The following is a 15697-nucleotide window of genomic DNA, read 5'->3' as shown; positions in this document are numbered from 1 at the left end:
GGGGGACAGGAAGGTGCCACCCCCCAATGTCCCCAGTGCCCCCCTGATGTCCCCAATGTCCCTGATGTCCCTTCAGGTACACATGGCAGGGGAAGCTGGAAGAGGACAGTGAGGTCCTGCTGGTGAGCAATGTCCCCAATGTCCCTGGGGAGTCCCCAAGTGTCCCCAAGGTGCACTCGGGGTCCCCAGGCTGTCCCTGATGTCCCCAAGGTCCCCACAATGTCCCAGGAATGTCCCCCAGGGCATCTCTGAAGCGTCCCCAATGTCCCCAAGGTGTCCCAGTGGTGTCCGTGATATCCCCTGGAGTGTCCTCAAGGTTCCCTCAGAGTCCCCAGGCTGTCGCTGATGTCCCTGGGGTGTCCCCGTTGTCACCTGGCCAGCTCGGTGGCCACGCTCTGGTTCGGACAGGTGACGAAGGCAGCTGAGACGGAGCCGGGGACATACCCAGGGCTACCACCGGTGTCGCCTTTGTCACCTGCGGTGTCCCTTGCGGTGTCCCCCGCTGTCCCCAGTGCTGTCCCCTGGGCGGTGGCCATGGGCGGTGCCCGGCGGCCCAGCCCCGGCAGCAGCAGCAGCGACAGTGCCTGAGAGAGAGAGCGGGTGGTGCCATGTACTGGTGTGTCACGACATATCAGTGTTGCCATATATCGGCACATCACGATATGGGCACGTTGCAATGGATCGATGTGTGGTGGTATAGCGGCATGTCATGATAACTGTGCCAGTGTCACGATATATCGGCGTGTCACGATATGTCAGTGTTGTGGTGTATCGGCACGTTGCAATCTCAGCAGCGTGTCATGCTCTACCGACACGTCGCAATATCTGCACATTGTGATATATTGGCATGTCGCGATATGGGCACATTGTGCTATATGGGCATGTTGAGCTATAATGGCATGTCGCGATATCGGCATGTCACGATATTGGCGTGTCGTGATATATCAGCGCGTCCTGAAATATCGGCATGTTGTTATAGCGACATGTCACGACACATCAGCATGTCGGGATATGTTGGCCTGTCACGACTTCAGCACATTATGGCACTGGCACATGGCAATGGCAGTGTGGCCATAACCCGGCGTGTCGCGACACTTGTGTCACGGTATCTGAGTCGCGATGTTCCTGTCACCATGTCTGTGTCAGGATACCGGCGTGTCATGACGTTCATGTTCAATACCCAGGTAACCGTGGGGCACGTTGTCACAGCCATGTCGCGATATCCACATCACAACATCAATGTCATGATAGTCATGTTGTGACGTTCCTGTCGCAATATCCCCTCCCCCGTATCGCGATATCTCCTCCCCCATGTCGCGATATCCCCCCATGTCGTGACAGAGGTACTCACAGCCCAGGCCGCTCTCATTGGCCACCGACACCTCCTGGGGGGAGGGGAGGGAGTGAGACCCCAAAACCTGACCCCAAAATCCCCCCAAAACCCAAAATTCACCCCAAATCACCCCCAGCCCCAAAATCCCCCAAATTCCCAAAAATCTGACCCCAAAAACCTCCAAAATCACCCCAAACGCCCAAATATTCCAAATCGACCCCAAAATTGTCCCACCCCCCCAAATGACCCCAAATCAGCCCCAAAAGCCCCTCCCCAAATTTTCCCCAGCCCCCAAACCCAACCTCTCCCCAAAACCTGACCCCAAATCCGACCCCTCCACAAAATCCCACACAAGTATCGCTCCCAGCCCCAAAATCACTTTAACCTCCCCATGAGACCCCAGCCCCAAAACCTGACCCCCAAACTCAACCCCAAAATTGCCCCCAGCCCCAAAATCATCCCAACCCTCTCAGAGATCCCAGCCCCAAACCCTGACCCCAAAACCCGACCCCAAAATCGTCCCTACCCCCAAATCTGCCCCCCACAAATCCCTCACTGGGGACCCTGGGACCCCTAAACTGCCCTGAACTCGGATCCTCCTCCCCAAAATTCACCCCAAAACCTCCTCCTCAAATCTCCCTCGGACTCGCCCCCTCCCCAAAACTCACCCCTTCCCCCAATTCACCGCAGAACTTTTGGGAGAAAAGAAATTCACCCCTAAAATCGCCCTCTCCCCAAATTCCCCCCAAAACTTCACCCATAAATCTCCCCCCATCCCATGCCCCGTCCCCAAACTCTCCCTCTCCCCAGGACTCGCCGCGTCCCCAGATTCCCTCAAGACTCGCCTCCAACCCCTCCCGGAGCTTTCCCCCTCCCAAATTCACCCCAAAACTCCTCAAATTCCTCCCAAAACTCCCCATCCCCAGTCCTCGCCCCTCCCCAAATTCCCCCCGAACTCCTCCAGAGCCCCGCCCGGACCTTCTCCCTCCCCAAAACTCCCCAAATTGCCCCCAAAGCTCCTCCCAGTTCTCGCCCCCTCCCCAAAATCCCCCAAACTCCCTCAAATCCCCCACCCGACGCCTCCTCCTCCCCCGCCCCTCCCCCCTCACCGCTCCCCGCGCTCCGCTCGCGCCGCCGCCGCCGCCCCCACGTGACCCGTGCGGGCCCCGCCCCCGCCTCGTGACGTCACCGCCGCCGCCGGAAGCGACCGGGGGTGGAGGGGGGGGAGGGGAGTCCCCACCCCCCTTTCCCCTCCCCCCTCCGCCTTCCCCTCCCCCTCCCCGCTTCCCTCCCCCTCCCCTCCCCCCCTCAGCCCGGGGCTCCCTGGGTTCGCCCCTCCCCCACCTTGGCCCCTCCCCCTCTGGCCCCGCCCCTTCCCTGCCTCCCCGTCCAACCCGGCCCCTCCCCCTTCGGCCCCGCCCCATCCCACGGCCCCTCCCCCGCTCCTGTTCCCGGTTCCCGCTCTGGCCCCTCCCCCACCATTAACCCCTCCCCCTCCCGGCCCCTCCCCCCATTTCCGGCTCCTCCCCCTCCCCCTCCGCGGCCCGGCCCCTCCCCCTCTTCCCCCCCTCCCCCCTTCCCAATTTCGGGTCCTCCCCCCCTCCCCCTCCCCCTCGCCCCTCCCCCCGCCCCTCCCCCCGCCGGGGGTGTCGCGCGCCGGTGGCACCATGTCCTATGTCCCCTTCCGAGGTACGGGGGGGGCACTGGGAGCACTGGGAGCGGGGGAGGCCCGCACTGGGAGCACTGGGAGCCGCACTGGGCAGACTGGGAGCGGCACTGGGAACACTGGGAGCGGGGGAGGCTCTTACTGGGGATACTGGGAGCAGCACTGGGAGCGGGGGAGGCCGGTACTGGTAGCACTGGGAGAGCTGCTGGGGCCGGGGGCGGCTGTTACTGGGAGCACTGGGATCCGCGCGGGGCCGGTACTGGGAGCACTGGGAGCGGGAGTGGCTCGAACTGGGGACACTGGGAGCGGGGGATGCTCTTGCTGGGGCCGGGGGTGGCTGTTACTGGGGTACTGGGAGCGGAGGAGGCCGGTACTGGGCAGACTGGGAGCGAGGGTGGCTTTACTGGGCGGACTGGGACCGGCACCGGGGCCGGGGGCGGCTGGGACTGGGGATACTGGGAGCGGAGGAGGCGGGTACTGGGGATACTGGGACTGGGAAAGGGCTTTACTGGGGATACTGGGAGCGGGGGAGGCTCCGACTGGGAACACTGGGAGCGGAGGAGGCCGGTACTGAGACCGGCGGATGCTCTTACTGGAGTATACTGGGAGCGGCGGAGGCTTTACTGGGGATACTGGAAGCGTTGCTGGGGCCGGGGGCGGCCGGGACTGGGCGGACTGGGCGCGGGGGAGGCCGGTACTGGGGATACTGGGAACACTGGGATTGGGGGAGGCTCGGACTGTGAGCGGCACTGGGGCCGGGGGTGGCTTTACTGGGAGCACTGGAAGCGGAGGAGGATCGGGCTGGGGATACTGGGAGCGGCACCGGGGCCGGGGGCGGCCGGGACTGGGCGGACTGGGAGCGGACGAGGCCGGTACTGGGGATACTGGGAGCGGGGGAGGCCGGTACTGGGCAGACTGGGGCCGGGGGCGGCTGGGACTGGGAGCACTGGGACTGGAGGATGCTCGGATTGGAAGCAGCGGGGAGCGGGGGAGGCTTTACTGGGGTTACTGGGAGCGGCACTGGCACTGGGGGAGGCTGGTACTGGATGTACTGGGGCCGGGGGTGGCTGTTACTGAGGACACTGGGAGCAGAGGATGCTGTAACTGGGGATATTGAAGTGGGGGATGCTGTTACTGGGCAGACTGGGAGCAGGGCACTGGGGATACTGGGGCCAGGGGAGGCTGTTACTGGGGATACTGGGTGTGGGGGAGGCTGTTACTGGGAATACTGGGATAGGTGCTGGGACTGTGGGGGATCAGACTGGGGCCGGGGGAGGCTCTTACTGGGAATACTGAGTGTGGGGGAGGCTGTTACTGGGAATACTGGGGGCCAGGGCAGCTCGTTCTGGGCAAATTGGAACCGGGACTGAGGGATACTGGGGCTGGGGGAGGCTCTTACTGGGCATACTGGGGCTGGGGGAGACTGTCACTGGCCATACTGGGAGCAGAGGATGATGTTACTGGGCATGCTAGGAGCAGAGGCCTTGTACTGGGCATACTGGGATTGGCACTGGAGGATACTGATGCTGGAGGATGCTGTTACTGGGACTGGGGGAGGCTCTTACTGGTGATACTGGGATTGGGGGAGATCAGTACTGGGAATACTGGGACAGGGGGAGGCTCTTACTGGGGATCCCTGGTGATGCCATTACTGGGATACTGGTGTGTGCTGGGGCTGTTACTGGGGATACTGGTGTCAATAATGTGATAACTGGGAGGTCCCAGTATGTGGTGGTACGGTTACTGGTGTATACTGGTACTAGTGCATGCTGTTGCTGGTGTATACTGGTGCCAGTGGAGACTGTTACTAGGGATACTGGTTCTGATGAATGCTGTAACTGGGAGTTACTGGTACCAGTTGATGTGGTTACTGGGGATACTGGTGTGTGGTGATGCTGTTACTGGGAGTTACTGGGATTTGCTGGGACTGGTGGATGCTGTTGCTGGGGATACTGGTGTGTGCTCAGCCTGTTACTGGGGATACTGGTGCCAGTGGAGGCTGTTACTGGGGATATTGGTGTGTGCTCAGGCTGTCACTGGGGATACTGGTGTGTGCTCAGGCTGTTACTGGGGATACTGGTACCAGTGGATGTGGTTACTGGGGATACTGGTGTGTGGCGATGCTGTTACTGGTGCATAATGGTACCAGTGCTTGCTGTTACTGGGGATACTGGTACCAGTGGATGTGGTTACTGGGGGATACTGGGACAAGGGGATGCTCTAACTGGGAGTTATTGGAACCAGGCCATGCTCTAACTGGGAGTTACTGGGATGTGAGGATGCTGATACTGGGAGTTATTGGTACTGGTGGATACTGTTACTGGTGGATACTGGGACCAGTGGATGCAGCTACCGGTGTATACTGGTGTGTGGCAATGCTTTTACTGGGGATACTGGTACTGGTGGTTGCCAATAACTGGGAGTTACTGCTACCAGTGGATGCTGTAACTGGTGCATACTGGTCCTGGTGGATGCTGTTACTGGGATACTGGTGCCAGTGGATGGGATTACTGGGAGTTACTGGTTCTGGTGGGTGCTGTTACTGGGGATGCTGGTGTGTGGCAATGCTGTAACTGGTGTATACTGGTGTCAGTGGATGCTGTTAGTGGTGCATACTGGGACCAGTAGATGCTGTTACTGGGAGTTACTGGAACCAGGCCATGCTCTAACTGAGAGTTACTGGGACGTGGGGATGCTGATACTGGGAATTACTGGTACCGGTGGATGCTGTAACTGGGGATACTGGTATGTGGTGATGCTGTAACTGGGAGTCACTGGTACCAGTGGATGTGGTTACTGGGGATACTGGTACTAGTGCAGGCTGTAACTGGAGATACTGGTACTGGTGGTTACTGGTACCAGTGGATGCTGTAACTGGGAGTTATTGGGGCATGGGGATGTGGTTACTAGTGTATACTGGTGCCAATGGACGCCAATGGACGTGTTACTGGTGAATGCTGGTTCTGGTGGATGCTGTAACTGGGAGTCACTGGTCTATACTGGGAATCACTAGTCTGTGCTGGGCTGGTCAGTGCCAGTGACTGGACACCAGGTCTACCAATTCACTGGCTGCTGGGGGGGGGGGATTTTGGGGTTCCTGAGGGGGTCGTGGGGGTGCTGAAGGACTCCCGGAATTCCCAGTGGGAATTTGGGCACCCTCTGGAATTTGTGGACCCCCCCAAAATCTTCCAACCCCCCAAATCCCCCAAAATTTCCCCCAAAAAAATTCCCCGAATTAGGGACACCAGGTCAACCCAGCCAACGGGCACTGGGGGCACCCAGGGTTTTTGAGGGGTAAACCCGGGATTTTGGGGAGATACTCGGGATTTTGGGGGGGCACCCGAGCCTTGCCCACCCCCCACCCCCTGCCTCCTCCCTCACCCCTTTTTGGGGCTCCCTGGAAGAATTTTGGGGCTCCTGGGAGGAATTTTGGGGTGTCCCAGACATCAGGTCAATCCTGGGGGGGAGGGGGCGCCCAGTGGGAATTTGGGAGACACTGCAGCTTTGGGGGGGCACCCAGGGCCTTGAGGAGATCCTGGGGGTCCAACGGGTGCTCTGGGACCACCCCCACGCTCCCCCCGAAAATTTGGGGACCCCCCAAAACCCCCAACCCCCCCCAGGCCTTTGGGCCACCAGGTCTACCCCGGTACCCGGTGGGGGTGCTCGGGGTTGGGGAGGCACCCAGGGGCTCGGAATGTCCCGAGGGGGGTCTCAAGGGTGCACCGGCAAATTTGGGGACCCCTCCGCCCCCCCCAGGAATTCGGGGCCCCCATCCCACCCCCGGGAGGCGCCGTGGGCTGCGGTTGCCGGAGCAACGGGCGGGATGCGGGAGGATACCGGTGGGCAGCACCCATGGGTGGGCTCCGGGGGGACGGGGGGGGCCCGGGGGGCGCCCAGATGTGACCCCCGCCCTCCCCCAGATGTGCGTGGAGCCCCCCTGGCCCGCGGGCCCTACGCCCCCTCCCCCTATGAGCGCCCACCCTGGAACCCCCGGTTCTGCATCATCTCCGGGAACCAGCTGCTGATGCTCGATGAGGAGGAGGTGAGCGGGCACCGGGGAGGATTTCGGGGGGCTCGGAGGGGTCCCCAAAATGCGCTGAACTCCCCGCGGGGACCCCCCCAGATCCACCCGCTGCTCATCCGGGACCGGCGGAGCGAACCGTGCCGGAGCAAACTGCTGCGGAGAACCGTCAGCGTCCCGGTGGAGGGGCGCCCGCACCCCGAGCACGGTACCGGGGCCGGGTCGGGCCTTCGGGGGGGGCCCGATGGGCTTCGGGGGGCCCCGAGGAGGTTTTGGGGTCCCCCCCGGCTCCTCCCCCCCCCGTGGCCAGGGTGGGGGCGGGGGAGGCGGCGGCGCTGGAGGAGGGGAAGGGGCGGATTTGACACCCCCCCTCCCCCCCCACGGCCCGCATGGGAGCCATGGTGACATCCCATAATGCTCGCAGAGGCGCTGCGCTGCCTGGCGACGGTCGCCATGGCAACGGGGACACGGGCCCGGCCCCCCCCCCCCCCCAAACCGCCACCCCCCCAAAATTCCTCCTCCTCCCTTCCCCCCCCCCAAGGGAGGCCCCGGCGGCGCCGCCCCCCGAGAGGGGGAGGGGCGGGGGGAGAGGGGGGGTTGGGGACACCAGGGGACACGGGGGGACACCGGGGTGGGGACACGGAGTGGGGGAGGGGTGGCCCCGCCCCCGCCCCACGGGGGTTTTTGGGGGGGGAAAAAGGGAAAATTGGGGCTTCCGGCAAGGAGAGGAGGGGAGGGAACAGGGATGGGGACAGCAGTGACACCCCCGCGATTGGGGACAAGGGACAGGGGACAGGGACAGCAGTGCCACCCTCATGACTGGGGACGGGGACAGAGACAGGGACAGGGGCATGGACAGGGACACCAGTGCCACCCCCAGGACTGGGGACAAGGGACATCAGTGCCACCAGTGCTATTGGGGACAGGGACAGCAGTGCCATCACCCTTATTAGGGACAGGAGCCACCAGTGCCACCCCCATGATTGGGGACAGGGACATGAATGCCACCACCCTTACCAGGGACAGAGGCTGCCACCAGTGCCAGGGGACACCAGTGCCACCGCTGTTACCTCCCCAGTGCCACCCCCACTGTCCCCGTCCTGCTGCCACCCCCCGGTGCAACCAATGCCACTGCGGAAAGGGACAGTGCCACTGGTGCCACAAGTGCCACCCCCACAGCTGGGACAGGGGAAAACGGTGGCACCTTGTCACTGCCACCATTGTCACCTCCCCAGTGCCACCCCCTCAGTGCCACTAGTGCCACCCCTGCTGTCACCACTGTCACCACCCCAGTGCCACCCTGACACTGGGGACAGGGACACCAGTGCCCTCTGCCACCAGTGCCACCAGTGCCATTGTCACCGTCACCATCCAGTGCTACCAGTGCTGCCATCCTCCGCTGCTGTCACTGCTGCCACTGCTGCTGTCACCATCCAGTGCCACCAGGGCCACCAGTGCCATTGTCACCGCTATCACCATCTGCTGCCATAAATGTCAATGCTGCCACCATCACCAGTGTCCCTGTGTCATCAGTGCCACCAGTGCTGCTGCTGTCCCCAGTGTCCCAGTGCCATCACTGTCATCCCCAATGTGTCCCCAGTGCCCTCCAGTGTCACTGTCCCCAGTGTCCCCAGTGCCACCATTGCTCTCCAGGGTGTCCCAGTGTGTCCCATTGTCACCATCCCCAGTGCCACCCCAGTGCAACCAGTGCCATCATCTCCAGTGGCACTGGTGTCACCATCTGCAGTGCTACCACTCACTGCCACCACCGTCACCAGTGTCACCATCTCCAGTGCCACCAATGCCAACATCACTGTCCCCGGTGCCACCCCCCGCAGTGTCCCCAGTGTGTCCCAGTGCCAGCAGTGTCACCATCCCCAGTGCCACCAGTGACCCCCAGTGTGTCCCATTGTCATCATCCGCAGTGCCACCACTGTGCGCACTGTCCCCACTGTCCTCAGTGCCACCATCCCCAGTGCCACCATTCACTGCCACCAGTGCCACCAGTGCCAACATTTCCAGTGCCACCAGTGACCCCCAGTGTGTCCCAGTGTAACCATCCCCAGTGTCCCCGGTGCCACCCCGGTGTCCCCATCACCTCCCAGCCCCCCTGTCCCCCCTCCCTCCCCCCCCTTTTTTTTCCCACGGCCTCTGGCCCCGCCCCTTTCCCACGCCCCCGCTTTGGGCGTGGCCTCCCCTCCGGGTGGGCGTGACCTCCGCACGCGGTGGGCGTGGCCTTGCCCGCTTCGGGGCGTGGCCTCCCCGCGCACAGCGCCCCCCCCAAGCGCGGCGGGCGGGGCGAGGACGCTGTGGGCGTGTCCCGAGCGCGGTGGGCGGGGCCTCCCGAGCGCGGGGCGGCGGCGGCGGCGCCGGGTGAGTGTGGGGGGGGCGAGTGTGCAAAGGGGGGGTGAGTGTGCAAAGGGGGGTGAGTGTGCAAGGTGAGCGTGCCCGCAGGGGGGGAGGGGCGGGACCGGGCGCCCCCCCGGAGCGCGGGGGGGGAGGGGGAGGTGGGGGAGGGGCGGCGGGGGCGGCGCGCGGAGCTGCAAGCGGGGGGAGGGGAGGGAGGGGAGGGGGAGTGAGTGTGCAAAAAGGGGAGGGGGGAGGGGAGCGAGTGTGCAACGGGGGGAGGGTGGGATGGGAAACGGGGGGAGAGAGGGCGCCGGGTGAGTGTGCAAGGGCCGTGTGTGAGTGTGCAAGGCTGGGGGGAGCTCAGGGTGAGTGTGCAAGGGCTGAGTGTGAGTGTGCAAAGGCCAGGTGAGTGTGCAGGGCGGGGGGCTGAGTGTGAGTGTGCAACGGTGTAGAGGGCTCGGGTGAGTGTTCAAGGGCTAGGTGTGCATGTGCAAGACCTGGGGGGGTTGAGTGTGAGTGTGCAAGGTTTGGGGGAGTTCCAAGTGAGTGTGCAAGGGGGGTCACAGTGAGTGTGCAAGGTCTGGGGGTGCTGAGTGTGAATGTGGAAGGGCTGAAGGGAGCTCAGGGTGAGTGTGCAAGGTCTGAGGGAGTTTCAGGTGAGTGTGCAAGGGAACAGGTGAGTGTGCAAAGCTGGGGGAGCTGAGTGTGAGCGTTCAAGGCCGGGGGCTCAGTGCGTGTGCAAGGGGGAGTTCGAGGTGAGTGTGCAAGGGCTGAGGGGGATTGGGGTCACTATAGGGCTTGAGAGGGGCTCAGGTGAGTGTGCAAGGACCCTCCAGGTGTGTCTGTGCCTCCCCCGGGTGTGTGTGACCCCCCCCGGTGAGTTTGTGCCCCCCCAGGTGTGTGTGTCACCCCCAGGTGTGTCTGTGCCCCCCCCCCCACGTGAATTTGTGCCCCCCCCCCCCCAGATATGTGTGTGTGCTCCCCCAGGTGTGTGTGACCCCCTCCAGTGAGTTTGTGGCCCCCAGGTGTGTGTGACCCCCCTAGGTGTGTGTGTGACACCCCCAGGTGTGTGTGACCTCCTCAGGTGTGTGTGTGACCTCCTCAGGTATGTGTGACCCCCCCTGGTGTGTGTGACCCCCCCCAGGTGTGTCTGTGCCCCCCCAGGTGTGTGTGACCCCCTCCACGTGAGTTTGTGCCCCCCCAGGTGTGTCCCCCCCCCGCCGCCCCGCCCCCCCCGATGCTCGTGGGGGTCGCTCCGGCCCCGCCCCGGGGGGGGCTCGGGGGGGCCCCGGGGTCGCTTTAGGACCATGTGGGGGCCCCCCCCGCCCCACCCCCAAATCTCGGGGTCCCCCTGGGGCCCCCCCGGCCCCCCCCGGCCCCGCCTCGGCCCCGAGGGCGGCAGCGGCACCGCGGCCGGTAGGAAACGGCGGGGCGGGATTTGGGGAGGGGGGAGCGGTTAGAGAGGGGAGGGGGGGAGAAGAATTTGGGGGTATTTTAGGGGGGGGGGCAAAAATTGAAGAGAGACCAAAATTGGGGGAGGGAGGAGGAGCTCAAAATTTAGGGGTGGGCCTCGAATTTTGGGGAGGGGTCTCGGGGTGGGAGGGATTAAAGGAGATTTAGTGGGGGGAGGGGGGTGGAGAATTTGGGGGATTTAGGGGAATTTGGGGGGGCTTGCGGAATTTTAGAGTGGGCAGAATGGAAGGGACCCCAAAACTAGGGAGGGGGCTCGGGGTGGGGGGGATTTGGGGGCGGGGAATGAATTTTGGGCAGGTGTAGGGGGGTTTTGGGAGTGAGAAGTTAGAGAGACCCCAAGTTTGGGGGTGGGTCTTGAAATTTGGGGAGGGGGCTCTGTGGGGGAGGCGTGAAAGGGGATTTGGAGGGGGGAGGAATTTGGGGGAGTTTGGGGGGCTTAGAGGAGTTTTGGGGCAGAATGGAGAGGACCCCAAAATTGGTGGAAGGGGCCTTGAAATTTGGGGAGGGGGGAGGGGTTAAAGGGGGTTTTGGGGAGAGCAGGAAGAGTCTGGGGAGTTTTAGGGGGAAAAGTTAAATGGAACCCAAAATTTGGGGGAGGGGGCTTGGAGTTAGGAGGGAATTTGGGAGCGATGGGGGGGGCAGAATTGAAAGGACCACAAAATGTGGGGAGGGGGCTCAGGATTAAAGAGGATTTGGGGGAGGGAAGAATCTTGGGGGGTTTGGGGGGGGGCAGAATTGAAGGGAGCCCAAAATTTGGGGGAGGAGCCTCAAAATGTGGGGAGGGGGCTCAGGGGCTGGAGTTAGGGGAAGATTTTGGGGGATTTGGCAGGGGCAGAGTTAAAGAGACCCCAAATTTGCAGAGGGGATGTGAGTTTTGGGGAGGGGGCTTGAGAAGGAGGGGTTAAAGAGGGTTTGGGGGTGGGGAAAGAATTTGGGGGGTTTTAGGGGGGCTTTGGAGGGATGGGGCAGAATTAAAGGAACCCCAGATTTGAGGGGGACTCAATTTGGGGGGAGTTTGGGGAGGTGGAATCTGGGGGAGCCACATTTGGGGAGGGGTTCCAAATTTGGGGGGGTGGCTCAATTTGGGGAGGGGGCTTGGGGGAGTATTTGGGTGAACTTTAAAGGGATTTGGTGGGGGCAGAGGGAAGGGGGACCCCAAAATTGGGGGGAAAGTCCTGAAATTTGGGATGGGGGCTAAGAATTTTGGGGGATTTTTTGGAGTGACACCGAAATTGGGAAGGTAGACCCCAAAATTTGGGTCTGGGGGTGGCTGGGGGAGGGAAACAGAGCCAGGGGACCCCCGGGGGGCTCTTGGGACCTCCCAAAACTTCCCCAAATTTCCTCCCCTTCCTTGGTGTGGATTTTGGGACCCCCCACAGGATTTAGAGGGGTGGATTTTGGGGTCCTCACAGGTCAGGAGCGGAATTTTGGGGACCGTCCCCCAATTATAATCATGTTTTGGGGTCCCCTCACCCCCTGTGACCCCCCTAAAACCCCAAAAATCCCCCCTAGACCCCCATATCCTTCCTTCCATCACCCTCTGGTGTGGATTTTGGGACCCCCACAGGATTTGGGGTTGGGATTTTGGGGTTCCCTCAGGTCACGAGTAGGATTTTTGAGTTTTGGAGTCCCCCCCCCCGCCCCCGATTTTGGCGTCCCCTTACTCTCCATGACTCCCCAAAATCTCTCCCAGACCCCAAATCCCCTCTCCCACCCCCCTTGTGGCAGATTTTGGGACTCCCACAGGATTTGGGGGTGGGATTTTGGGACCCCCCCAGGCTGAGGGATGGGATTGGGGATCCTCCCGGATTTGAGGGTGCCCTGAGCCCCTGTGATGCCCTTAAAGCCCCCAAAGTGCCCCCAAAATCCCCCCTCCATCACCACAGAGAGCAGATTTTGGAACCCCCGGAGGGTCTTTTGGGGGCATTTTGGGACTCCTATATGGTTGGGGGTTGGGATTGGGGGTCCCCCAGTTTTGGGGGTCGGCTCACCCACCATGAGCCTCCCAAAATCACCCCAGACCCCAAATCCCCCCTTCCGTTCCCCTTAAGGCAGATTTTGGGATCCCCACAGGGGATGGGGTGGAATTTTAGGATACCCATGGGCTGAGGGCTGGAATCTGGGGTCTCCATGTATTCTGGGGTGGAATCTGGTTTTAGGGTGGGATTTGGGGTCTCCCTGAGTTTTGGGGTGGGATCTGGGGTCCCCATGGGTTTTGGGGTGGGATTTGTGGTCCCCTGGGTTCTGGGGTGGGATTTTGGGACCCTCCAAGTTTTTGGGGTGGGATTTGTGGTCTCCCCGGGTTTGGGGTGCCCTGACCCCCCGTGCCCCGCGTCCCCCCAGATTACCACGGCGGCCGCTCCCGCAGGAAGAGCGTTCCCGGGGGGAAGCAGTTCAGCATCAACATGGACGCGCCGCCCGCGCCGCCTTTCCGGCCCTCGGTGAGTGCCTGGTGCCATGGCAATGGCAGGCTGACCATTGACATGGCAACCACCGCCTGCTTGGTACCTTAGTTACTAGCGCCATGCCTGGCGCTATGGTTACTGTGGTCACCCATCATCTATTGCCATGGTTGCCATTCTCACCCTTCATCTCTTGCCATGGTTACCAGGGCCCCACCCCACATTTCCATCATTACCATTGTCACCCAACATCCGTTTCCGTGGTTACCATGGCCCCCATCATCCACTTCTGTGGTTCCTATTGTCCCAATAAACCTGTTGCCACGATTACCATGTGTCCACGTCATTTGTTGCCGTGGTTACCATGATCTCCCTCATCATCCATTGCCAGGATTACCATTGTCACTCATGATCTATCGCCATGGCTACCATGGTCCTCACTCCCCCTTTGCATTATCCCCATCATCCATTGCCATGGTTACTGTGGTCCCCACCCTACCTTTCCATCGGTGCCATTGTCACCCAACATCTGTTGCCACGGTTACCATTATCAACACATGATCTGTTACCATGGTCCCCACATGCCTGTTGCCATAGTTACCATGGCCCCAACCCCCCTTTCCATGGTTACCATGGCTGCAGTGATCTCGTTCAGCTGTTGCCATGGTTACCATGGTCCCCATTACCCATTGCCATGGTTATCATGGTGCCATTTCAATGTTTCCATTTTTACTGTGGGTCCCTATTTGTCTGCTGCCATGGTAATCACACACATGCCATCACACACCTGTTACCATGGTTACTGAGTCTGCCAGACCCATTACCATGGTTACAGTGGTACTCAGCTGTTGCCATGGTTACTGTGTTCCTCTGTCACCTGTTGCCATGGTTACCATGGTCTCATTTCCGTGTTATCATGTGGGTCGCTATGTGCCTGTTGCTGCGGTTACCCCATCTCACACCTGTTCCCATGGTTACAATGGTGCTCAGCTGTTGCTATGGTTACTGTGTTAACATGTACCCATAGTTACCCTGGTCCCTGTTTGCAGGTTGCCATGGTTACTACAGTGTGTGTTCACCCGTTGCCATGGTAGCCTCAGTCCCCCATCACCAGTTCCCATGGCTACTCCATCACACACTTGTTGCCATGGTTACCCCATCACACACTTGTTGCCATGGTAACTGTGGTCCCCACTCACCCAGTGTCTTGGTTACTGAGGTAACTGTTGCCATGGTTACCCCACCACACACCTGGTACTGTGGTTAATGTGATCACCTCCACTCGCCATGGTTACTGTGGTCCCCCGTCACTCATTGCTGTGGCTACTGTGTCACCCAAGCTGCCATTGCCATGGTTACTGTGGTCCCCAGGCAGCTGTTGCCAGGGTTACTGAGGTTCCCAGTCACCTGTACCTGTGGTCACACACCCCAGCCCCCGTTGCCATGGTTACCATGGTACAGCAAGTCCCTGTTACTGTGGTCCTGCCTGTTGCCATGGTTACTGTGACCCATCACGCCCCTTTGCCATGGTTCCTGTGCCTCCCTCCCCATGGTTCCTGTGGTCTCCACTGCCCTGTTGCCATGGCAACTCTTCCTCCACCTCTCACCATGGGAACCATGATGCTTCACTGCCTGTCACCATGGCAACCGTGGCCCTGTGATACCGGTTACCTTGGCAACCCAGTGACCTAGGCCCTGAATAATCTGGTGCTACAGTAACCAGATAATCTGGCTCCTACCTCACCTGTTTCCGTGGCAACCACGATCCCATGGTGTCCATTACCATGGTAACTGGGTGACCCCCCCCCCCCCCCCCCCCCCCCGGTCAGGAACAATCTATTGCCATGGCAACCAGGGAACCTCCACATACAGAATAATCCATTGTTATGGTAACCAGGTAAGCCAGATCCTGAATAGCCTGTTGCTATAGCAAGCAGGTAACCTGGATCCTGAATATTTGGTTGCCATGGTAACCAGGTAACTGAGGTTCACAATACCACAGTAACCTGCATTAAGAATAACCCGTTGCCATGGTAATCAGGTAACCCAAGTCTGGAATAACTTGTTGCCATGGTAACCAGGTAAGACAGAGCCAGAGTAACCTGTTGACATGGTAATGCAGCAAGCCAGGCCTGGAATACCTATCACCATGGCAACCAGGTAACCTGGATCCCAAATAACCTGTTGCCATGGTAACCAGGTAACCCTGGTCCTTAATAGCCTGTTGCCATGGTAACCCAGCAAGCCAGGTCTGGAATAAACTATTATGGTAACTAGATAATGCAGGTCCTGAATGACCTGTTGCCATGGCAACTGGATAACTTGGATCCAGAATAAGCCATTACTATGGTAACCGGTACCCCATGTCCAGAATTACATGTTGCCATGGTAACCTGGGTCCTGAATTACCAGTTGCTAAGATTACCAGGTAACCCAGGTCCTGAATGACCTGT

At 60.9% G+C, this 15697-nt stretch overlaps 1 protein-coding gene across 1 annotated transcript in view; it reads left to right on the top strand.

Annotated features, from left to right (window-relative positions):
- Positions 1-2951: 2951 nt before the first annotated feature.
- SYNGAP1 (synaptic Ras GTPase activating protein 1) overlaps positions 2952-15697 on the top strand; it is a gene marked incomplete at its 3' end in the record, with an annotated part of 40727 nt that continues 27981 nt past the window's right edge. Inside the window, exons 1-4 of the mRNA XM_083881801.1 lie at positions 2952-3022; positions 6920-7041; positions 7123-7228; positions 13186-13283. Coding sequence (XP_083737927.1) covers positions 3001-3022; positions 6920-7041; positions 7123-7228; positions 13186-13283 — 348 coding nt within the window. The 5' untranslated portion in view covers positions 2952-3000. The remainder of the gene's footprint in view (positions 3023-6919; positions 7042-7122; positions 7229-13185; positions 13284-15697) is intronic.

The sequence above is a fragment of the Zosterops lateralis genome, assembly GCF_965231275.1.
Source record: "Zosterops lateralis genome assembly, chromosome: 35".
Classification (NCBI taxonomy): domain Eukaryota; kingdom Metazoa; phylum Chordata; class Aves; order Passeriformes; family Zosteropidae; genus Zosterops; species Zosterops lateralis.
This window is presented reverse-complemented; position numbering and strand designations above follow the sequence as displayed.